Below are 24689 nucleotides of genomic sequence, written 5' to 3'. Positions count from 1 at the left end.
TGTTCAAAATTACTTCAGTAAAAGGACAAAAGTATTGGCATCAATATAGATACTTAAAGTACAAAAAGCTAAAGTACTCGTTATGCAGACTGTCCCATTTCACAAAACTCTTTTGAAAATAGCAGATCTACAAGCTCACAATGTGTGGCATCGTGACACATTTGTGAGCTTGTATCGGCTATTTTCAAATGGCTGAAATGTATAGGGCTGAAGTGGTTAATGTATGTTTTGTAATAATAATCAAAATCTACAAAGTAACTAACTAAAGTTTTCAAATAATTGGGATGAAAGTACAATATTTGCCTCTGAGATGCAGTGGAGTAGAAGTATAAGTACCGAAAATTGTAAGTACTGAAGTATAAGTACCGAAAATTGTAAATACTCCAGTAAAGTAAAACATGCCTCAAAACTGTAAGGACAGTACTTGAGTAGATGCACTTAGTTACTTTACACCACTGCACTGTCGTTTACACAATGTTGAAGAATGCTACCGACAGCCTTTATGTTTTGCTGCAGGTCAGGATACACGTGTTCGTTTTGCAAAATACTGTTGGACACAGCTATTTAACTTGAGCTATGTAACTATATAGAAAATGCAAAATTTGCATAGCTGCCATATTTAATGGGCTATCTGAAAGCTTGCGCACTTGTATTATAATAATAATAATTATTATTATTATAATTTCCTTTGATCTTTATAATGACCCCAAAGCTACCCAGCTGGTTTGCCAGCTGGGTAGAATGCAGTGATTTGGATCAGAGTAATGTAGGACTGTGAATAATTCATTTCTCACACATTTTCTAAAATAAATCTCTACACCCGCATTTTTTACACTATACCTGTCCTGTGCACAAAATATTCAGCTGGTTCCTCTCAATCCTCTGCTCTATTTGTCTATGTATATCTAATTTATCTATGTATACATTCTATAAGCTGTGGTTTGTTTGTTTGTTTGTTTGTTTGTTTGTGTGTTTGAACCCATGCACCACACTCTAAAGTCAAAACGAAGAGTTCTGTCAAATCAGTCCACTAGCTGTGTATCTCACTGTGCTGGTTGGCTGGTTCAAGTCCCTTTAGTTATTATTTTACGTTTAAAACATTTTTCTTTCTGTTTTTAAATGTTCGTAGGAAAGTGTAGCGAGACATGTAATGTCTGGTATGACTGGTCAAACTCTGCTCCTTGTGAAGGAGTATGTGGTTAATGCACTAACTGACTGAGCCACAGGCAGATTCCACTGAAATGCTTTTTGAATTATGACAGTTTGAACCCCTGCTTATACACACACACACACACACACACACACACACACACACACACACACACACACACACACACACACACACACACACACACACACACACACACACACACACACACACACACATTACATTACATTACAGTCATTTAGCAGACGCTTTTATCCAAAGCGACTTACAATAAGTGTATTCAACATAGGTAGGGAACGAAAACTACTAATCACCAGAAGTTTTAAGTACATTTCCTGCTAAAACAAGCAACCAAGAGTATACCTAGCGCTAAGGTAAAAGTGCAATATATCAGCTACCTACTTTCTTAAACAGATGAGACAAAAATGGCAAAATCAAATGAGCACGAGCTAAAACAAATAAGTGTATCGACTAAACAAGATCCAATAAAACAATACAAAAATAAAACAAGAGTTCGTACAACTACGTACACACACACACATATATGTGAGCACACAGACACACACCTAGCGACTGCCTATATACAGTACACCCCCAGCCACTTACCAATACCCTAGCAACACCTGTTACACCCCAGCAGCCATTTAGCACACCCTATAAACCACCTATTAACCATAGCAACACCCTACAGTAGCAACCACTAACATCCTAACAACCACTTGTTATACCCTATCAACCATGTAATACATTTAAGCAACCATCGACTACAACCTAATAACTGCCCAACACCCTATAATCCACCTTCTACACCCTAGCACCAGTCTAACAGCATACAATACCCAACAGCACCCTAGAGCCTAGGAATTGCCTAGTACACTCTAGCAACATCCTGTACTACACCCTGTATTTCAAGGCACCAACCAAATTCCTTGAAATAATGAATTCTGATGAATGATGAATTGTTTTCAGCTTGCCTTGCCTACAGAAAAGGAAAGCTCAGTGTGATGTTTGTTTGTGTGATTATCATTGTCTATGGAGATATAATTCCATTGTTTTCCAACATCCCAGTATTTACGACCTTGCCTTCAAGCCAGATGGCAGCCAACTGATTCTTGCTGCTGGAAATCGTGTTCTGGTAAGACTGGCTTTTTAAATGTAATTTTGTCCTCACGGAGGGTTAAAGAAGGCCTCAACTATCATCTCACTACTCTTTGCAGGTGTACGACACAGGAGAGGGAACTCTTATTCAGCCCCTGAAAGGACATAAGGACACAGTGTACTGTGTCGCCTACGCCAAAGATGGTACTTTGCTAGTTGTTACATTGTGTACTCCAGACATTTCTGAGTGCAGCGACAGCTGTTGTCTCACACAATGCTGCATTGTTCCGCAGGGAAACGATTTGCGTCGGGGTCTGCAGACAAAAGCATCATCATCTGGACATCTAAACTGGAGGGCATTTTGAAATACACGTAGGTTTTACCTTCACACATGGCTGTAGTGTTATTCCATGCTCCATAGTCTTTCTTCAATTATCCTTTGTTTGTTTTTTGTTTTTTTAACTTTCTTTTTATTCTTTTTTTTTTAGAGCAAGGTAGGTCATGTTGGGCATCACATTTACATTAAATGAGTACATTTCTGGTATAGTTAACACTCTTATGTTGAGGGCTATTCAGTCCAGATGAAATGAGAGGGATCCTTATTTGAAGTAACTTCAGTCCTTTTGTTGAGAGATCTCAGTTTGTTTGTCTTTACTGTTAAAGTCCATGGTAGTTTGTCGGTAGATATTCCAATGTTTCACTCCTGATTTTTGGGCAGGTTTCAAATAAAAATAATAATAAAAAAATATATATATATACTGTATATAATATATACGAAAGAAAATACACATAAGCACGTATACATAGAAATAAAAAGCAAGCAATAAAGTGTACAAAAATAAAAAGTATATAACATAAAAATATAAATCAAGCAAGGTATCTCCACGCATAGTACAGATTCACCTACTCGTACATACATACGGACATACATTCAAAAAACCCACATCTTTAAAGATCTTTCACAGAACCATTTTCTAGGGATGTCCGATATTATCGGCCTCCCGATATTATCGGCCGATATTAGCATAAAAATTGATATCGGGAAAATATCGGTATCGGTTTTTGAAAAAAAAAAAAAATTTTTTTTTTTTTTTTTTTTTTTCTGCTTTATAAATAAGTTACAGGAGTTCTTACTGTATATGGTGTGTGTGATATGAAATTTGAGCTTACCCTAATCACAATAATCCCCGCATATATCGGTATCGGTTGATATCGGTATCGGTAATTAAGAGTTGGACAATATCGGTATATCGGTTATCGGTAAAAAAGCCAATATCGGACAACCCTACCATTTTCATATGTAATATCCATTTTAACCAATATTTACAAAATGTATCCATACGGAGTCTTACAGAATATGTGAGTTTCTCCATTTCGTATATGTTCTGTACAATGGCTATCCACTCCCCCTTTGTTGGTGGTTTTTTGTCCAGCCATTTCCTGGTTATAGCCTTCTTACTGGCTACCAATAGTATTTTGAGAAGGTACTTGTCTGCGGTGCTAAAATTGGGTGGTATGTTCTTTGTTTTTTGTTTTATATGTATCTGTAGCCACAATGACGCCATCCAGTGTGTTGCATACAACCCTGTCACTCACCAACTAGCCTCTTGCTCCTCTGGGGACTTTGGTGAGTATATTGACACGGTTATTATTAACCACACAGCCATATATACTTCATCATACAACGAATTGCGAAAATAGGCGATCTGCAAGCTCACAAAGTGCCGCATTGCGACGCGTTGTGAGCTTGTAGATATGCTATTTTTGCTATTCATTTTTGAACATTTGATGATCTGGGATGCCAGGTTGAAAGTGGTTAAATGTAATCCTTTAATGTGTTAATGTGTGTTCTGATATCCCTTGGAGCACCAGATATGAACAGACTGTACTTGTTTCAGGTCTGTGGTCTCCAGAGCAGAAATCTGTTTCCAAACATAAAGTGAGCAGCAAGATAACATGCTGTGGGTATGTACTGTAAAATAATCAGCTGTTTGTTATGACTAGCTGCTACTTCACAGACCCTTTACTTTACCTTGCATTTTTTCTTCATCTTCAGATGGACAAACGATGGCCAGTACCTGGCCCTGGGCATGATGAACGGAGTGGTGAGCATCCGGAACAAAAATGGGGAGGAGAAGGTTAAAATAGAGCGACCAGGAGGTTCCTCCTCTCCTATCTGGTCCATCGCTTGGAACCCTTCAAAGTTAGTCTTTTCTAAGCTCTTTATACTTGAGGAAAATGCATTGACAAACAAGAGACTTCTTTTTCAAGTGTGCCAAGTTTATAATTAAAAGATAAAAACATAAAATTACAATATAATAATGTAGAATAACTACATACAACTAATGCACAATGTTTGTGTTATGTATGGTTCTTTAAAGTTTCATTGATCGCCAGTCACCAGGATTTGTTGATAATTTTCACACATGCATTGAGTGCAAGTGAATGGCCCAGTTAGGACCAACAGGTGGCAGTGACGTTCTGTGAGAGAGAAGTTGATGGAGCTGTGGATGGGAGCTCCTTTTGGGAGCGACTGTGCTTCCTCTTAGACTCATTCTATAGCCAAAGCATAAACAGAGAGAAGGCTTAGGCTGAGCAGTGGTTCACAACCTGGAGTCCGGGGCTGCAAAGATCACAGGGGTGGGGGGGTAGTCCAAAACTTTAAACATATACATGTTGTACAAAATCATACCTAACTCCCACATGTAACATCATTGTGAATAACACTGTTAAAAGTAGGGTAAGTGATCATTTCTGGTTAAATAAAGTTTTTTGTTAAAATGTTAAAGCGCTATTTTCTGATAGTAACCATTGCTATAGAGTGTTTGTTCAGTAACAGGAGTCTCCCCATCTCTTCAGTTCTTCAATAAACAGAAAATACATTTTCAGGTGGTTGCACATTTTCAGCCAATCAGGAGAGAGTACCCATTTATCAGCTTAATCTTTATAATGTTCCAGTTCCAATTTTGTCTGCTCATTTCTTGGTGTCATCACTTCTAATTTCACTTGTTTAATCTGTATCCTGTCTGAGTTCTCTATCCTGATTGGATGCAATTAGTATCCCAACCTTTGTTTAATAAAGAGCTGGAGAGACATTGAGAGACTCCCGTTACTGAACAAACACTATAGCAGGGATTTTCAAAGTTTTTCAGGCCAAGGACCCCTTAGCTGAGAGATGAAGCAGGGACCCACACTACATACTGTATTGTATAGAGCTGTGTTGCAGATTAAACATTTTCATAGATTTCATATATAGCTTCATAGACTTGTTTGACAGCACTATCATCAGTGTTGAGTAAATTCATGTTTTTTTTGTTTATTTCAGACATTTAACCAGTTAAACCCTATATACTTAGTAAACTTGACCTTTGGCTATGTACTTGGTTTGCTCTTTTTTCCCTCTACACCAAACCTCTTCAACAGAAGAAAAAAAAGATCCTATCACACAAATATTTGGCAGCAGTAGTAACTTTGAGGACCCCCTACGGGTCCCGGACCCCTGTTGAAGACCCATGCTCTATAGCAATGAGTACTATCAGAATATACAGCTATTTAACACTTATTTTAACCAAAGAAGTTTGTGTTTCAAAAAGTAAAAGAAAATAATAATAGCCATACCACGATGCATTGTGAGCTTATAGATTGGCTATTGTTGCTATTCATCATATGAGTAAAGGGACATGTCTGAAAAACAAGGGTACATGCGTGCGTGCGTGCATGAGTTGTGTGAGGGGTCTCAGCTTGTTCAGATGGGGGGCTCCAGGAAAAAAAGGATGGGAGCCGCTGACGTAGAGAATGGGACAGGTGTGTGGAAATAGAGGTTCCCACACACAAGTTTTTCACAGAGTTTATATGCACATAGACAGTAGGTGCTGGGTTAAGTGCAACACATAGTTTGAGACAAGTAGATTCTGTACGTCAAGTCAAAGGCAGACTTGTTTTATGAATACAAAACTAGACAATGTTTTGATTCATGGTAGATCTTTGCCAGGTCAATTTAAAACACCTGTTCAGTCATTCAAAATACATACACTTTATCGTCACAGGTGGAGCTAATCTAAACATTGTTGCGATCATAAATAACATGGTGAGAGAATACATGCAGTAGAAAAAAATGTAGTAAAAAGAAAAGGCTTGAAAATATAACACTACATAGTTTATCCACGGAACATGTTTCCCATTTTTTTGAGGGAGCCCTGTCCAAGATAGTAATACAAAAGTTGGAACAACATAAAAACAACAGCAAAACGTTCCCTTTGTTACAGAAGCCAAATCCGATTTTACCATCATTTGACTCTCGAAGCGTGTTTAGTTTTGCAACAATGTTTACATCAGCTACACCTGTGTCTACTCTTACCTGTTGTGACATCACACATCAGGTTCAATTTCAATTCAATGTTATTATAGTGACGAATCACAACAAGTTGTCTCAAGACACTTTACAGTACAATCAGAATATACAGCTATTTAACACTTATTTTAACCAAAGAAGATCACCTACCCTACCTTAAGAAAATGTTTCAAAAAGTAAAAGAAAATAATAAGGCCAGATAAGAGCAGAGACCCGACTAGTGGTGCAACAGTTAATCAAACAAATCCATTTAATTAATTATTTAAAAAAATAAAATAATAATATAATCGATTTATAATCAATCCCAATTTTGGGCATGTCATTAGGCGGACATTTTTAAAACTTTTCAAAAATATAAAATATGGATAGTTGCATCCCTAGACCCGACACCCCCCTCACCCTGAGCACACATTTTTGGAACAGTAGCAGGGAAAAACTGCCTCTTAACTGGAAGAAGCCTCAGGCAGAACCAGGCTCTGGTGGGCAGCCATCTGCCTTGACCATGTCGGGGGGGAGAGATGGAGAGAGGAAAGAGACACGGAGAGAGAGAGAGAGAGAGAGAGAGAGAGACACACAAGCGTCAGCAAAATTAACAGAACAGGTGTTTTAAATTGACCTGATTCCAATGTTGTCTAGTATTCTACTAATAAAGTAAATCTGAATTTGGCTTGGTGTGCAGACTCTACAAACTGTTTCAAATGTACATAATATGAATTACAGTAGATATATGTATGTTATTTAGACAGATGCTAGGTTTGTAGTTTACCTGGTATCCTAGTCTCTTTGAGAAACCTTCACGGTTCTCTCTGCACTCTATTTATGTGATTATTTACCTTATTTATTGACTAGTTCAATCAAGGCGTGTAAGTCGCTCTGGACAAGAGCGTCTGCTAAATGCCTACATTGTAAATTGCATATTGTAACTGCTGCTGGAAAGCTTCTCAGATTGAAACCACTCCAGACAGATTAGTTACTGTAAAGGCAGAATGAAATCAATGTGTAAAGATGGTGACGAAGCCAACAGGATGACAAATCGGATGTTATAGCTTTGGGAACGTTGGACATTAGCTAAATCCTCATTATGTCAGCAACGAATGTGTTCTAAATATGCTGCAGCTGTCAGAAACACTCTCTAAAGCCATTGTATTATACCCTCCTAGGGATGAGCACAATGACATTCTGGCTGTGGCAGATTGGGGCAGAAAGTTGTCCTTCTATCAGCTTAGCGGAAAGCAGGTGAGTGACACAAGTCAATACTACACGAAGGCTTACATAGGTTTGATTTGTAAAAAAAGAAGGGGACATTTTCTTAACCACTAAAGCCCTACATAGGCTACTTCTTTGTACAACAAATAGCAAAAATAGCCGATCTACAAGCTCACAACATGCCGCGATGACGTGTTGTGAGCTTGTAGATATGCTGTTTTTTCTATTTTCTAATCAAAAAAAGACAAAAGCCTGGGAACGAGGCTAGGCTGCCGGGGTTAATGTGGTCAACATACATTTTTAATTAAATTGTTAAATTGTTATATTATCAAACATAAATATCAAACATATCAGACAAGTCTTCATTTCCCAAAAGGAAATGCATGTATTTAATTCAATCTTACCAGAAGCAGGGATAAAAACCTATCCCCACCGGCCATAAAATATATTTTCTTTTTAAGTTGCTTGATATTATATTTGATTACTTACTTGTTTCATTATGTTAATATTTTCTCTAATGTAATAATGCATCAAGGAGTCCTGTAAGTCCATGCATGAAATCCATGAAGTCTATGAATAAAATAATTAATAAAAAAATGAAGGTCTCCCCTTTCATTAGGACACCAGAAGCAGGGACATGTTAGGCTCACTGTGTTTTCAGTGAGCCTAACATGAAGTTTGAAGTTGAATGGGCTTAGATAGGAGGTGGTGTGTCTGATCAAATGAATATCACATATCTAAATATTGAATCAAGCAACTTAAAAACTGTCTGGGGTGCACACACAATCCAGAGTAGACGTGAAAATTACACCAGAAGTGTTTTCAAAGTGAAATTCACCTTTAATGCATTTACAACATGTGACCACAATTGGTGTCTCTTTACTGTGAGTGTGGAGCTCTGCCACTATAAACAGCTTAAAGGGACCTGTTGATGACCACAGGAAGACAGGCCTCATCCTGAGGAGGGAATTAGTGATTGGTTAAATAATATATCATTTGCTCACTCCACTATAGCAACAAAGGAGCAATATCATTTAATACGCCCTCTGTCCAAAACATAAGGTAGTTATAACACTTTACAGAACTTTAAGGTATGTATTTCCAGTTGTAATCAGGTTGTCAAGGTTTATTGGAACCACAACCGTGCATTGGAAGTGATCGTGTTCAGTTTTTAATAATGGCGGCTCTCTCTCCCCCCTGTTCCCCTTGGGCAATACCGTAATTACAGAAAAATATGCACCCTTCATTACTCTGCCATGAGACCTTAGGCTCATACATTGTCACCAGCCCATTTATCTGTTTAACTGAACATGCTGTTTTGATTACAGTGCTTAGAATAGTCCGTAATAAAAGAAAAGAGCTAGTCCAAACTAAGTATGGACTGTCAGGCGATTCTTTTCCAACGTAGAGGAGAAACAGATGCACCGAGTTGGGAAACTGATATGACGTTGCTCAAATGGACCTTGAGTTACAGTACAATACAGTCTACTTAGAAGTGGGAGACGGTTGCCTTTCTTTAATCTATCTTTTAGTCAGAGGTTCAAAAGGATTGTTGAACGTGTTTTGGGACTTTGATGTGCATTAGGCTCAGATAGTGGAAAGTGCTGGACCAGACCCCTGGCCCATGAATAAGAGAAAGAAACTGATTGTTTTAACCACTTAAATCCTATATACTTTGTGTTCTTGTTTTTTTTTCCCCCTCTGACTTTTCTTGCCATTATTGATTGTTACGTTAGTTAAGTGTAGAGAGACAGGAAACAGGGAGAGAGAATGGGGGAGTGACATGCAGCAAAGGTGGAACTGGGGACTCGCCATCAATCAGTGGTTAAGACTCGCCTTAACCACTTGGCTAGCAGCGAACCCCAAACCTATATACTTAGTTGACCGGAGTCCCCCAGGGCTCTATACTAGGCCCTGTCCTGTTTTTGCTCTACACTATGGTTTATTACTATGCTTATTACTGAGCTTACAGATCGGCTATTTCCACCGAATGTTACCCCACAAAATAGGGACGCTAGGGTTCATGTGGTTTTGTTAAATAGCCACTTTTTTTTGTGTCTACCAGATTTGGAAAGACAGGACTCTCGCCTACGACCCATGCTGCATTAGCTACTTCTCCAAGGGCGAGTACATCATCATGGGCGGGTCGGACCAAAAGGCCTCCCTCTACACAAAAGACGGGGTGCGGCTCGGTACCATCGGAGAACAGAACTCCTGGGTGTGGACGTGCCGCGTCAAGCCTGACTCCAACTATGTGGTCAGTCCCTTGTCTTTTGCAGACACAAAACATGTCCAGTAAAAAAGGTCTCTAATGCAAAACAGCCATGGAATGCAGACACGCAGTAAAATCCTCAGTGTTAATTTAAAGTCGCAATTCTGCTGCTGAGCTAATACAGAAAGCCTGTTTGGGCAAAGGATTAATTGCGTTTTGAGCTTCATACAGTACCTTACCTTTCTCAATAGAACAGTAGACTATCTACAACCACCACAGTTGTGTTTCTCATACTCTACCAAAGTTGTTATCAAACTTTTTGGCTTCAGTTCCCTGATTTCTGAATCCATGTACCCCCCCTATTTTTGCCCACAGTAAAACATTTCTTTTCCATTTTCCACTGTTTTCATAAACAGTGGAAAAATAACATTTTATTCACAAGAATACGTTATGGATTGCTGCTTTAACTCGTTTGGTTACATTTGTACACTCTTACAAATTGATAAATTAACACTGAGGAAAACACGGTGCACTTGCCATCAACAGTGCCTGTACAGTGCATGTATGTGTGTTTGTGTTTTCACCAATGAAGCTGCATAAATTCAGCGTTATATTACTAGAGTGAAAAATATAATTTTCCCACACATGGCTATAACACCTCTCTGAGTCTTCTCTTTTCACCATATTTAACTGGAAGTGGCAAGGCGTAGGGGAGAGAATTGGTTGCTGGCTCTTTGCCTTGGTAGACAGGTCTCTATAACAACAGGAACATTGTGTCACTCTCAGTCTTTTCTTAGAGGTGTTAATGGGATGCTCTCGCGTCTCGTCTCATGTCTAGGCGGTGGGCTGCCAAGATGGGACCATTGCTTTTTACCAAATTGTCTTCAGTACGGTTCATGGCCTGTACAAAGATCGCTATGCCTACAGAGACAGCATGACCGATGTCATTGTCCAGCACCTCATCACCGAACAAAAAGGTACACTGTGTTTTTTCCCCCGACTAGTTTTCAGGATTCAGGATTTTATTGTTACAGTATGCAAGAGTAAAATTCTTTGTGTTCAGTAAAATAACAATAGCAAAAGAAAGAATTAAGATAAGGACAGTAGTAAGTACCATAGAAGGTGAAAAAAAGCAAAGTATGCCATACTTGTATGTACATACTATGTACATTAATCACACTTTTAGGTGCTTGACGGTGCTGTGTGCATGGGTCCCACTTCTAAATATGATATTCCTAATGTGTGTGTGCACTGTGCAGTTTGTGTAAGTCTCTATTTACATAATGTGTGTGTGTGTGTGTGTGGGTGTGTGTATGTGCATTTGTTTGTGAATGCAGTCTTAATATGCAAAGAGCAAAGAAAGCAAGGAACTGAGCAGTATACAGTAAACTAGACAGATGCTGCTAAAAAAATACAGTATGTGTCTAAACCTATCCCAAAGTAACCTGATTAGGTTAGGCAGGGTGTACATTTTCAAATACTGTACATTCTATTATAATTATTTCCAATGCATTTTTTATTTATAAGAAAAATGAATTACAGCAAGGAGTGGTTTGGATTTTGAAGTAACCCAATGGACGTGTGGATATAATTGCTTCGCATGTGTGACCCTCGTCTACTCTCTTGCCTCCCTTTACCCCCAGTGAGGATCAAATGCCGCGAGTTGGTGAAGAAGATCGCCATCTACAGGAATCGTCTGGCCATCCAGCTCCCAGAGAAGATCCTCATCTATGAGCTTTACTCGGATGACTCTTCAGACATGCACTATCGCATCAAGGAGAAGATCTGCAGGAAGTTTGAATGCAACCTACTGGTGGTCTGCTCCCAGCATATCATTCTTTGTCAGGTAGAGTAACCAAATGTCCCGGTTTGGCCCGGAATTGTCCCGGTATCAAGCTGGATGTCCCGAACTCCGACACATATCTCTTAAACACAAAATATCCCAAATTTGTACCAATTCCCGTTTTTTACCACAGTTCAAATAATAACATTTGTTTTGAGTACTTACAAAGATGGTTATTATGTTCTGTTATGTTGAAAGGTGCAGTCACCAGGTGTGCTAAGGAAATGTATTTTAGCTTTAAAACACATTTTTTTATTTGCATTTCTGCTAAGCATCCAGCTGGCCAGGCTTTGACTAATTTGGTTTCCTGTAGGACTTATTAACGCGACTGCACAGGCGAGACTGAAGTGGAGGGGAGGTGGGACATTTTTTTTTTTGCTATTCCGATCTCGCACTTGTAAGTCGCACTAGATAAGAGCATCAAATGCCGAAATTGAAAATGTTAATTGTAATTCTCTACTCATTTTCAGAACGTCCAAAGTACAGACTATTAAAGCTGCACTATGTAGCTTTTTTTGGGGGTGATTACAATGTTATTTTGTCCAAGTATATCCGATTCCGAGTATGTTAATGCAATATAACATACAATTGGGGTGGTTGTATTTGGTCTCCCTGCTTTTCTATTAGAGGAGAGACATTTAGATCCTGTGTCTGATTTGACACCACTGGTAATGACAAGTGATACTGCCTGAAGGTCAAAATTCTGGCTCTTTTAACTCAGTGGTAAAACGTTCAGCACTTGTGGAGGAGACCCGGGTTCGAATTTGGGGTAGAACAGGAACGTTACAGAGGGTAGATTAGCTTTAAGCCTGATTTATACACCTCCGTACGATGGAGCATAAATTAGGCATAAGGGCACAGTCACACATCCACGTCAGAAGCGTCAGCGCTGATGCCGTTGAGTTGACGCGTGTCGTGTTTAATGCGTCTGAAGCATTGAGTTTAACATTGGGGAAGTTTGACTTGGAGTCAACCAATAGGGGAAAAACATGCGTCATAGACCCCACTTGGCAGGCATTTAGCTTGTAGTTTTCTTTCGGTGGTCCAACCACTCCAACGTAAGTCAAACAAACTACACATCAGAAAACCGTCGCTGGCCACAATCCACTAGAAAACATGGGTGTGACGCCTCAGCATGCGTTGACTACTTACTACGCATTTGAAAATTGTGGGAACCAACATGTCTCTCTGAAGAGAGTAGGTCAGAAAGGGACAAGAGATAAGTCTGGCTTTTGTCTGATGCAGTCTGGGTTTTTGGAATAAAACCGTACTGGTTCACAACATCCCGGGGCGCTTTGAGACTCTCCTCAAAGTGTGTGGTTAAGTCTTCCTTTCTCTAACTAAACTCCCCTGACCTGTTGTGACATTCTTGTCCTCAAACGTCTGGTTGACAGATAGCCCTAAAGAGGCCGCGGAGACATTTGCGTACTATTAACATGATGGACACAGAATGAATTAGCGGTTTGCCATGCACTGCGTCTCCAAACACCCCCAGAGAAAAAGATTGCAGTGCGGAGCTGCCAGTTTCCCCAGATGTTTCTGCCTACACTGTAAAAGGCTCCAGCTGTGTGTGTGTGTGTGTGTGTGTGTGAGTGTGTGTGTGTGTGTGTGTGTGTGTGTGTGTGTGTGTGTGTGTGTGTGTGTGTGTGTGTGTGTGTGTGTGTGTGTGTGTGTGTGTGTGTGTGTGTGTGTGTGTGTGTGTGTGTGTGTGTGTGTGTGTGCCTCCAAACCTACCCCCCCCCCCTTTCAATATCCTCTCAGACCGCATAACTGAGATAGGGAAGTGAGAGAGAAGGTCCACAGTTTTGCGTAACCACTGGTGGGTCCCCAGGGGGTTCTCTCTGCTTCTTGTCTCTGTGCGTCTGACAGAGGCTGCCGGCGGAGAAGGAACGTCCGTAACACAGAGGTTATTTCATCATTTTCAATCTGTCCGTGTGAGACGGAGGTGCTTCAGATCTCTGGCTAATAGCCCTGTTAGCGGTCAACGCCTCAGACAAGCTTTTAGCCCATATATAAATGGGCTGTGAAAGTCTGCGTCAAATCAGCATCTATCCTTGCAACGTTCGGCTCTGATGTTACGACACACTTTTGCAGCCTTTTTAAAGGGGAGAGTGGAACAATGTGGTTCTGATTTGTGGAACATTTACAAGTATATTTAAACAGGGACCGATGCCAGATTAACAGATTGTCAAACATGTGAAAGTACAATGATTCTGCCAAAACCATAGTGACAGAGTCCCCAGAGGGATGAATGAATGTTTCATGTGTGATTGGCAAGTGTGATTGTGGTCTGTCTGGTGTTTCCACTCTTAGACTGTAGGAGAAGAGGCTTCAGTGTCTGACCGATGACAGATTTTTGGGTCAGATATCAATCCTGATATTGGAGAGGCCTAACCACCGATTACTGATGTTTTGACTGATATTTTGTTCAAAAAAGAAACAGACTTTATTTTATTCAACCACTTAAGCCCTAATCAAAAACGGTAAAAAAAAGACGATCCACAAGCTCTCAACGCAATGTGTTGTGAGCTATTTATGAAAATGTTTTCAAACTTTTGAAAACGTTTGCCTATAATAACATGCCCAAAATATGGCCACCGGGTTGAAAGTGGTTACAAATCGGAACACATCGGCTGCATATATTTTGCGATACCGACATCGTCATAAAAACTCAAATAATTACCGATACATCGGCCACTCCGATCTTTCGGTCAGGCCCTACTTAAGTGTTTGTCCTTCACCAGTGTGTCTGGTCTCACTGTACCGCTCTATAGGAGAAGAGGCTCCAGTGTCTGTCCTTCACCAGTGTCAAGGAGAAGGAATGGCTGATGGAGTCTCTGATTCGCTACATCAAAGTCATCGGTGGCCCACCGGGCAGAGAGGGCCTGCTGGTAGGACTGAAGAACGGGGCAGTAAGTATATTAATATATATTATTATTATTCTAAGCACAGCACCTTCAAGCACCTCGAAGAAAAAGTGATGTTTTATTCGTCACATCACAGGTTCACAGGTATAAAAATAAAGAAAATGTGTGTGCGTGCTCCATCATTTTGTGGTATTACATGAGAGGATAGTGGTAGAGTGAGAACAAAGGGAAAGAGATAGAAACAGGATATATAAAACAATAAATGTATGGATAAATATGTATATGGTAGCGCATGTGATAACACAGGTATATATATACATGATGTTTTAGAACATTCACATCATGTGCAGGTGTGTATACATGTTATTTTAGAAACATTAGCATCAAATGCAGGTGTACTGTTTACATGTTATTTAGAAACATTAGCATCATATGCAGGTGTGTGCATAATGTGCTGCCATGAGGCTGGGTTAAAAAAAAAAAACTTTGTGTAACAAATGCAAATCTTGAGTTGAATCTAAGAATTCAGTTTAAAGTCACACAATGCATTACTATCTGACTTTATTTGTCTTGTATCTTGTATCTTTTTATGTCTGATCCACAACACGTTCTTCATTGAGTCTTCTATTTTCACGAGTAATTTGTCGAGTAAAATCGTTTCATTCTCCCTGGCAGATCTTGAAGATCTTTATTGATAACCCATTTGCCATCACTCTGCTGAAGTTGACCACATCGGTGCGCTGCCTGGACATGAGCGCCTCTCGGAATAAACTGGCTGTGGTGGACGAACACAACACCTGTCTGGTCTACGACATCAACACAAAAGAACTGCTCTTTCAGGTTAGCAAGCAGGGAGCAGAACTTCTATGATCTACTTGTGTGTAGTGTAGGTTTTACAGGTGTGCTACTTAAAAGGTACAGTGGAATAAACTGACGTAGTTGCATTAGACAAGGGTAGGTGTTGAAATGCTTTATCATTGTAAAATAATGTGTCTACTGGGAACTTCACTTTGTAGCAATTACTTATTCATGTTCCCTATTTTCAACAGGGAGAGAGCAGAGAGATTTGCACCGTCTTAATGCCTAAAGTGCCAAGTGTTGGAATTCAAAATACATTTTGGCTTTTAGCAAACGACAGGCTTTTTAAAGTTTAAAGTAGTTTTTAAGTGGTGACAGTCACATCCTCTTGTTCTTCTTGTCCCCAGGAGCCCAATGCCAACAGTGTGGCTTGGAACACCCAGTGTGAGGACATGCTGTGCTTCTCAGGTAATGGCTACCTCAACATCAAGGCCAGTAACTTCCCCGTCCACCAGCAGAAGATGCAGGGTTTCGTGGTGGGTTACAACGGCTCCAAGATCTTCTGTCTCCATGTCTACTCCATGTCGGCTGTTGAGGTTCCTCAGGTAATTGACAGCACGTTGCCTTTCTGATTTGAAGACGGAGCGCGTGCTATGGATTGGTTATTATGGAAGATAACTAGACCAGTGCCTGTTGTGCGCCGGCCTACTCAGGAATCATTTTGTCACTTTTTTTAATTGACATTTAGTGTGGCAGTTATGCTGTCTTTCTTTTTGGCAATTATTACCACACAACGCACAGGACAGTACATAAAATAGATAAATGATATAAAAATACTGGTCGTAACCTGTTTATCTACTGACCAGTTTATTTCAGCTTTGAGAATATAGAGTTATCACTGTTGCTGACAGTCTTATTTCAAGGTTCTATACTTTGTTACTTCTTGTGTACAGGCACATTAGACTAAAAATGAACTTTTGTTATTTTGTTATGTTTTGTTCAGTCTGCGCCGATGTACCAATATCTTGAGAAGAAGATGTTTAAGGAGGCTTACCAGATCGCCTGTCTGGGTGTGACAGACAACGACTGGAGGGACCTCGCCACAGAGGCACTCGAGGGACTCGATTTTGACACCGCAAAGAAGGCCAGTTCTTTTGAAGATCAGTGTGTGCAATTAACATCTCTTTCCCACCTTTATTTAACAGGAGTTAGTCTCTCAACCATACAGCTCTTCCACAATCTTTGAATCCTACAGAGAGTCTGCAACTACAGTATGCCTTACAAAAGCTGTGACAGGAAGGTGTCATCTGTTTGTCATTTCCGTTACTGAAAATATATCTAAAATGCATTTTTGAATTTCCATCTCTGGTAAGCAGCAAGCTAGATAGGTTTGGACTAATTCGATTTACAATTAGGACTTATTTACGTGACTGCAAAGGTGAAATGGAAGCGAGGGGTACTGTACTGTAGGTGGAACATCCGCTATTTTCTACTCATTTTCTATGTTTCCAATGTGAGGACTGTTAGGCGGAAACATTTGAAAACTGTGTGAGCCAACAGTCTGTCTTGAGAGACTATCCAGGAGTAGTTCCATTGTGATTCAGAATCTATTTTAGTGGCCAAGATGGCAGCACATAAAAGAAAGAACAACATAAAACAGCAACATAAAAGTTCATGGAAAAATAAACTTCAAACAATAATCATATTACTGTAAGAAGTGATTTAGCAGCATTCAGAAGCAGGACATGAGAATTCAGTGGTCATGTAGTCCTTAATCCAGTTTTTAATACTCTTCGATGCTTCTAAGATAATCTAATTTACTTAAACATGACAGGAGCTCACACCAAGATGCGGATGCACAAATAATTATGAACCAGATGAACAATTCAGTGAACATTCAGCGAAAATAGCTGTACTACAAGCATACAACGCGTTGCAACACTGCAAAGATATTTGTGTAGAGGGAAAAAAGGAGGGCAGCAAGTTTCAGACCTGTTGACCCCAGTCAACCAAGTATATAGGGTTTAAGCGGATAAAAAACACTTTCACCGAAGACGCTGCGGAAAGTGCGGCTTCGAGAAATAAGTTACATAAATTACCCATAGGATCGAATACCAGCCCTGACAAAAAAAAGGATAGTCATTTTGTGTGTGTTATAAAACTAAATGTGGACGCCAGAGAGTTGGTCAGTAATAGGTTTAAGTGTAAACATGCAAACACTTTGTGCCATTTTCCTGTCCATCACTAGATGGAGCAGCCTGATGTGAAATCTCCTTTCCCCCACTTTCAGTTGATCAGTAACCACTGTAAAAAGAGCATTTCAAAAGAAAAGACAAAAGAAGAGTTGAACCCAAACTACAATACTTTTCATGTTTTGTTTTTTTGCATTTGCAGGCCTTCATTAGGGTTAGAGACCTGCGCTATCTGGAACTCATCAACAGCATCGAGGTAAAAGCTTGCCCCTCAGAAAGGAAAAACATAACGCATGCTCCATTGAATAAAGCCAGGTTCAAGATGATCTGTCTTGGAAAAACGAGAACAGTAATCAGGGCAGAGCACAAAAAAGATTTATTGGCAACACTGTGCTGTTCGACCGTAACATTATCAAAGGGAAGCATGGAGTTAAGAGCACATGGGGACTGGTCTGAACACACATACTGCAGCCCATTATACTTTTAATTACTGGACTTTTCCTCTGGCCCACCCTTCAAGGCTTGGAAAAAAGTAAAGAGAGAACTGGTATCTGATTGACCTGCTCCTTAAAACACACACGCGTGCGTGCGCACACACACACACACACACACACACACACACACACACACACACACACACACACACACACACACACACACACACACACACACACACTTTCGTTCATTCATGGACCTCAGCACACATTCATACATTCTTCAGGGGGAGGGAAGTGTTTTCATGTGAACTAGGCTGAACCTCGGGGGAGGCCTCAATCATACATACAGTGGGAATATAAATGCATTCACGTGTTTTTATATTTTCATGGGGAATTCATTTTTTCTTGAGATAAGACTTGCCCCGAGCGAAAAGGAAAATGTGGTTCTTTGATAAAACTTTGCCCCCGCTCCATGATATGAGTTGATATGAAAAGAAAGGAGCATTGAATTCAACCAAAATTACTTTTGTTCTCAGGTTTTTCTTCCAACACAGTTATGTGTGGAATTAATGTTTTAGCGCAGGGTGATTCAGAGGTGAGGTGGACCTCACCCTGCAAGCCAATAATTTCCTGTGTGTGTGTGTGTGTGTGTGTGTGTGTGTGTGTGTGTGTGACTGCATGCCTGCGTACATGCGATACATTTTATCCACTGACTGCACACTCTGCCTGTGTGCCACATTTGACCGACTTGCAGGAGAGGAAGAAGCGAGGTGAGACCAACAATGAGCTGTTCCTGGCAGACGTCAACGCCTACCAGGGCAAGTTCCACGAGGCCGCCAAGCTCTATAAACGCACTGGCAGCCACCCCCGAGCCCTCAGCATGTACACCGACCTGCGCATGTTCGAATACGCCAAGGTGAGGCACATCGTAGATCCTTCAAACAAACACACACGTTTGTATTTCTAGACCTGCGAGGACATCAGCATTTCGGGGTGTTGATTTTATCTGTGCCAATTCTCTTTGCCATTTTTAGCCCTTAAGCCGAATGTGTCACACTGCGACACATGGTGAGCTTGTACATCAGCTATGTCCGTTGCACGACAGCCGCATGTAATAAATATAAATCGGGCATAACCCTAACCCCTAAACCTAACCTCTAAATGCCTTTAACCCTAACCCGCACACGCACGCAAGCACACACACAACAATGCAGACCTTCGCACAAAGAGACCTGGAAAGCATTGCACATTCGAGGGGTGCTAAACATGTGTTTTACTTCACCGTGCACAAAGTTATGCCAAGATGAGGCCCTGTGCTCTATGTTCAAACAGAACTCCCCACCGCCTTCACTTCTGCATCTTTCATCTCCTCGTATATTCTAGAGAATCCCCACGTATATCACCTGATCAGCAGATCCACACACACACACATACACACACATACACACACACACACACACACACACACACACACACACACACACACACACACACACACACACACACACACACACACACACACACACGTACACGTACACGTACATATACATACACACACACACGCATGCACACCCCACACACACACGCATGCATGTTTGTGCTCAAAATCATGCCATACAGATGCATGTCTGTTTACATGTAGAACCTTTTATTACACACAGAGTTAAACCTGATTTACACTTGTGTGTGTGTGTGTGTGTGTGTGTGTGTGTGTGTGTGTGTGTGTGTGTGTGTGTGTGTGTGTGTGTGTGTGTGTGTGTGTGTGTGTGTGTGTGTGTGTGTGTGTGTACTTGTGAACACTGGCAAGGGCCAAGGGTTGTGAGGGCCAGATGTCAGTAGAACTTGAGATATAGACATGGTGAGGACATGTTTCCTGGTGCTCCCAAGAGAAATGGCTGTTTTATGGTTACAAAATATTTTTTGAGATAGGATTACTATTATGAAAAGATCCAGGTTTTTACACATGGTTACCCACCGGTGGCACGCACCAAAAACAGCAGATCTACAAGCTAGATATGCTATTTTCTGTGTGTGACATGGCGTGGTGGAAGCAATTATAAATGAGGCATTACTATTTAGTAGTGTAAGAGAGCGATGGAGAGTGTCTGCTGTTCTTTGATGAGGAGGTCAGTCGGAGTTGAAGGAAGCTCACGTTCGCTGTGTTTACGTGTGGGGCTCTCTTTGATCATGTTCACAGCGCTGGAGCAGATGACACAGTCAACTACTATGGCGTATGGACTTCCGTGCGTGCCGTGCGTGTGTGTGTTTGTGTGTGTTTGCATGCGACTCTGCGCATTTGATCTGGCCTGTATATTTATGTGGGTGTGTGTGTGGCCATCTGGCCCCAGAGGCAGTTTGTTTTAGGTAGGATGGACGCCGGGACAGGGAGTCGTGCTAGTTGGGCACTATTTGCCTGACTGTCTGAACATTGACCCAGATGGTTTTGTGTGTGAGGGTTAAATTCCCTAGGTCAGTGGTTCTCGAGGAGGACCTCTTCAATTTAGATGTATTTGGCATCTAAATTGGACCCCCATAAGATTAGATTGGTGTGAAATGTTTCAGAATTATTCAAAATGTTTGTAGTAGTATAAGTATAGACCCCCTACGGCACCCTGGTCAACAAAATATATAGGGTTTAAGTGGTTAACCGCTTAAACACTTCGTTGTTCAAAGAATGGTGAAAATAGCTGATGTACACGCTCACAATGTGTCCCGACACTTTGTGAGCTTGTAGATGTACTATTTTCTAAATCTTTGAAAATAGGCTGATTTGACATGTCCAAAATGGGGATACCAGGGTTAAGGTGCTTAAAAGTCAGCATTCACTGCCTTCACATTGTCAAGTATTCTGCATTCAGTGTCAGTCAGCTCAGCTCCCTGGGTCGTGCACACAGAGTACCTGTCAGATTTTCAGCTCGCTGGTTTGTAATTGTTTACCCACATGTGCCAAATGCACGTCTTTTTTCTTAACATTGTGTGGTGCTTTGCATTTTCTTCTGATGGAATGCTGCCAGTTGGTGTCTGTTTTTTTTGGCCGGCGTCCAAACTTGCAAAGTTAAATTCTGTTCAACTTTTTGCAGAGCAGCGCTGCTCATCAGTAGGCTATTACTTGTACCTCCAGAACGAGAGACCATTCACAAAAGAGAAGGATGAGCGCTATAATGTTGCAGTCAGGCGAGAGGCTCATCACAGCTGCAAACCCCAAATAACCAGAAGAAACCTGCGTGTTGACATGAACATCATTTATATGCAAATTAGCCATAGACATGGAGTGATTTGTTTCTGAATGTCTTGCATCATTTTATCAGGAGAGTCCTTGTAGCGGTTGCAGGGCAGAGACAGTGTGTCTCATGGCTTAGTGATTAGAGCTAATAGTAGAAGTTCATGACTTGGGTTTAAGATAGCGTTGCTGCCGGCCAGAAACCTTGTATCTCCATATTTCAACTTTTTATGTTTTACATTTTTTTTTCTCTCCTAAACTACTTCGTCGTAAAAAAGTGTGCGCAAAAGTAGCGGACATAGCCGACGTACAAGCTCGCAATGCGTCCCATTTATGACATGTGTTGAGCTGTAGATCTGAAAAAAAAAACTTGTGGTAAAGTTTGGCCTGGACCGCTGGCACCTAGGCTCAATCAATGTAGCCTGACAGTGGCTTGCGAGTTCGACTCCCGATCCCGACGGCCTTTGCTGCATGTCACTCCCCATCTCTCTCCCAGTTTCCTGTCAGCCTACTGTCCTGTCAAATAAAGGCATAAACCCCCCCCCAAAAAACGTAAAAAAAAAAGTGGTAACGTTTGTGGGTTTTATAAATATTGAATGAATGAAAAGTACTTACAAGAGCTTGTGGCTAAATAATAACATTGGATCCATTGGAACACTGGTTCTTTTTTCCATTTCCTGAAAAGTTGCTGTTTTTGGACATACAAGGTTTCCACCCGACAGCCACGACAGGCTTTATTTGTGTTTGGGGCTCACTTTGTCCTCATCATGTACTGTATCTGTGTATCATTTTTATTAGCTTCAGGAAACACGAGGCAGCAGTAGATAAGAGATAGGAGGAGAGCCAGATGGGAGAAGCTGGATGACTTAAATTAGATATTCTAAATGTTTTTTTGAAGGAGTTGTGGTTCTTTTAGGCCAGGGGGGGTTTTCAACTGGTGGTCCGTGGACTGCTGGTGGTCCGTGAAGGTATTGCATGTGGTCCCTGACCATGCATTTAGTAATGTAGACGTGACGTTTTTTTTTTTTGTATCGACCTCTAGTTGAGAAACATTGCACTAAATGACCTGGTGTACAGTATGATCACACGTCAATCTTGTCAGTTACTGGGAAGTCGGATGTCAAGAACTTCCATAGAAAAGGGAGTTAGAATCTCAAGGGAAAGTGTACCGGATTGCCTAGTTGAGTCACCATTATTAAGAAATATAGTCACCATATAATCAATCGCAGGTGTCTGCTCGTTGCAATGAATGATTTTAATATGGAAGGTTAAGAGAACAGAATAAGGGCAACAATGGGAAAGGAATAAATCAGTGGTTCTCAATCTTTTTTTTTGCTCTAGACCACTAGCATATCTCAGTTAAATAATGACTGTTAAGGGCTTGATTTAATTCACCTCGAATTAACAAATCATTATTTAATTTCAAGCCGTTCCCTCCACACCACGCCCATATCCCCCCTCCCAACACAACAGTGGTCCCCAGGTTGATTCTTAGTCAGGGTGGGGGTCCCTGTTTCATAATCAAAAGTTAGAGTGTCAATTCCTTGTGTCAATTGTGTTTATATAAGATGTTAGTCTATCTATTCAAAGACAATGATTTGTGCTGGGCAATCCATTCGCTCCAAATCACACACTTCAGTGTGATTAATCCATTGCGCAGGAAATCAAGAATGGATTACAATAATTTAGCATTCTCTACAATCAGTAACATGTGGGTGATACTTAAGTGTATCAAATATGGTTTTATTCAAAGGAAATCAAAGGCTAGAGCTTATGATGCAAACGTCGGGATTTGTCCGACATTAGGTGCCTCAATGCAGAGTTGAACACTTCTGAATTAAGTGATTGTGAATGTGATTACAATTTTACTGTAATCCACAAAAGTGTGACTGTCAATTCCTTTCAACAGTAAGTTGTGTTTTTATCATCAGTTGCCAGTTAAGCTTATCTAAGACAAATAAAATGTAATCTGATCTGTGTTTTCTATAACCACACCAGACCATTCAGTTGTATTAATCCAGAACACAAGCGATTGCTGTAGTTTAAAGTTCTCTATCAGCAATGTGTGAGTGATAATTCTGTAATTTTTTACAATACGGGCTGCTTCTTCGCTCTTCCATGGGCAGAGAGGGAGAGAGCGTCTGATAGCACTGGGCATAAGGCATAGCGCAGCCGGCTCTTAAAGGCAATGGCACCTGGCATGCTGATTGGTTTTATTAATGTAACGCCCAAACCACACCTATGCATAATGTAAGGGGTAGCGCAGGTGTTTTAGGGATAAGGCTGGTGGCGGAAGATAGCAACTCGGGCCACGGGAACACCTCTTGCGCAATGCGCAAAATAGGGCCCTTGGTGTACAGGAAAAAAGTAGTATACAGCCCTGGGGGACCCTGGTCAACTAAGTATATAGTCTTTAAATGCTTAACATGTTGACGGCACTCTCTCACTTCTTGTAGGAGTTCATAGGCGCGACGGACCCGAAGAATTCTAAGATACTGATGACCAAACAGGCGGACTGGGCTAAGAACAGCAAGGAGCCACGGGCAGCAGCAGAGATGTACCTGTCTGCAGGCGAACACCTCAAAGCCATAGACATTATTGGAGAGCACGGCTGGGCCGACATGTGCGTGGTAATTCTCTGTGTTTAACCCTAGCGTATTCTGGGGGTGAACATTCAGCGAAAATAGCTGATGTAGTTAGTTTATTGCTGTTGTTATAGACACATGCAATTTTAAGATAGGATAATGAGTGTTTATTTAGGATAGTGATTAAACAGTTGACCAGGACTATGTTTGAGGTGTTCCGATCTCCGATATTTCAATCAGAAGCTGGTATTTTCTGTGGACACGGTATAAGCTATACTGTACTAATGTTTATGGGATTATTAGATTTTGCTAATTTCAGACACAAGATATCCAAGATTGTTGATGTCATTAGGTGCAGTGATTCTCAAAGTGGGGTATGGGGTCCATGGGAATGGTTCAGTTTAGCTCATATTTAATTCGCTAGAAGGTAATGCAAAGAGACAATATGTTTCATTATTACAATCTGCAGTCAGTTCTGTAGAGATATGATAAATTATACCAAACAATAAATATCACATCCCAGGGAGTCGGGGACAAGATTTTCATTAAACGTGGCTCAATGTGTTTGTATCTGGGGCACCTGTGACATGAAAAAGCCTGACAACTCATTACCTAGAGACATTGTTTTTCAGTGACAGTGACTTGGTACATCCCATGACACTAGCCAGGGGGATTTTTACAAGAATGCAAGCAAATGTTTGTGTTCTGTTTA

At 40.8% G+C, this 24689-nt stretch overlaps 1 protein-coding gene across 1 annotated transcript in view; it reads left to right on the top strand.

Moving 5' to 3' along the window:
- ift122 (intraflagellar transport 122 homolog (Chlamydomonas)) overlaps positions 1 to 24689 on the top strand; it is a 50673-nt gene that overhangs the window by 487 nt on the left and 25497 nt on the right. The window contains exons 2-18 of the mRNA XM_084069680.1: positions 2237 to 2303; positions 2386 to 2470; positions 2560 to 2638; positions 3817 to 3893; positions 4165 to 4231; positions 4323 to 4469; positions 7778 to 7853; positions 9889 to 10080; positions 10874 to 11012; positions 11679 to 11881; positions 14653 to 14790; positions 15421 to 15585; positions 15951 to 16148; positions 16547 to 16687; positions 17938 to 17991; positions 18927 to 19088; positions 23849 to 24015. Of these exons, the coding sequence (XP_083925806.1) occupies positions 2237 to 2303; positions 2386 to 2470; positions 2560 to 2638; positions 3817 to 3893; positions 4165 to 4231; positions 4323 to 4469; positions 7778 to 7853; positions 9889 to 10080; positions 10874 to 11012; positions 11679 to 11881; positions 14653 to 14790; positions 15421 to 15585; positions 15951 to 16148; positions 16547 to 16687; positions 17938 to 17991; positions 18927 to 19088; positions 23849 to 24015 (2157 nt within the window). The remainder of the gene's footprint in view (positions 1 to 2236; positions 2304 to 2385; positions 2471 to 2559; positions 2639 to 3816; positions 3894 to 4164; positions 4232 to 4322; positions 4470 to 7777; positions 7854 to 9888; positions 10081 to 10873; positions 11013 to 11678; positions 11882 to 14652; positions 14791 to 15420; positions 15586 to 15950; positions 16149 to 16546; positions 16688 to 17937; positions 17992 to 18926; positions 19089 to 23848; positions 24016 to 24689) is intronic.

The sequence above is a fragment of the Gymnoscopelus microlampas genome, assembly GCF_963454915.1.
Source record: "Gymnoscopelus microlampas genome assembly, chromosome: 10".
In the NCBI taxonomy this organism is placed as follows: domain Eukaryota; kingdom Metazoa; phylum Chordata; class Actinopteri; order Myctophiformes; family Myctophidae; genus Gymnoscopelus; species Gymnoscopelus microlampas.
This window is presented reverse-complemented; position numbering and strand designations above follow the sequence as displayed.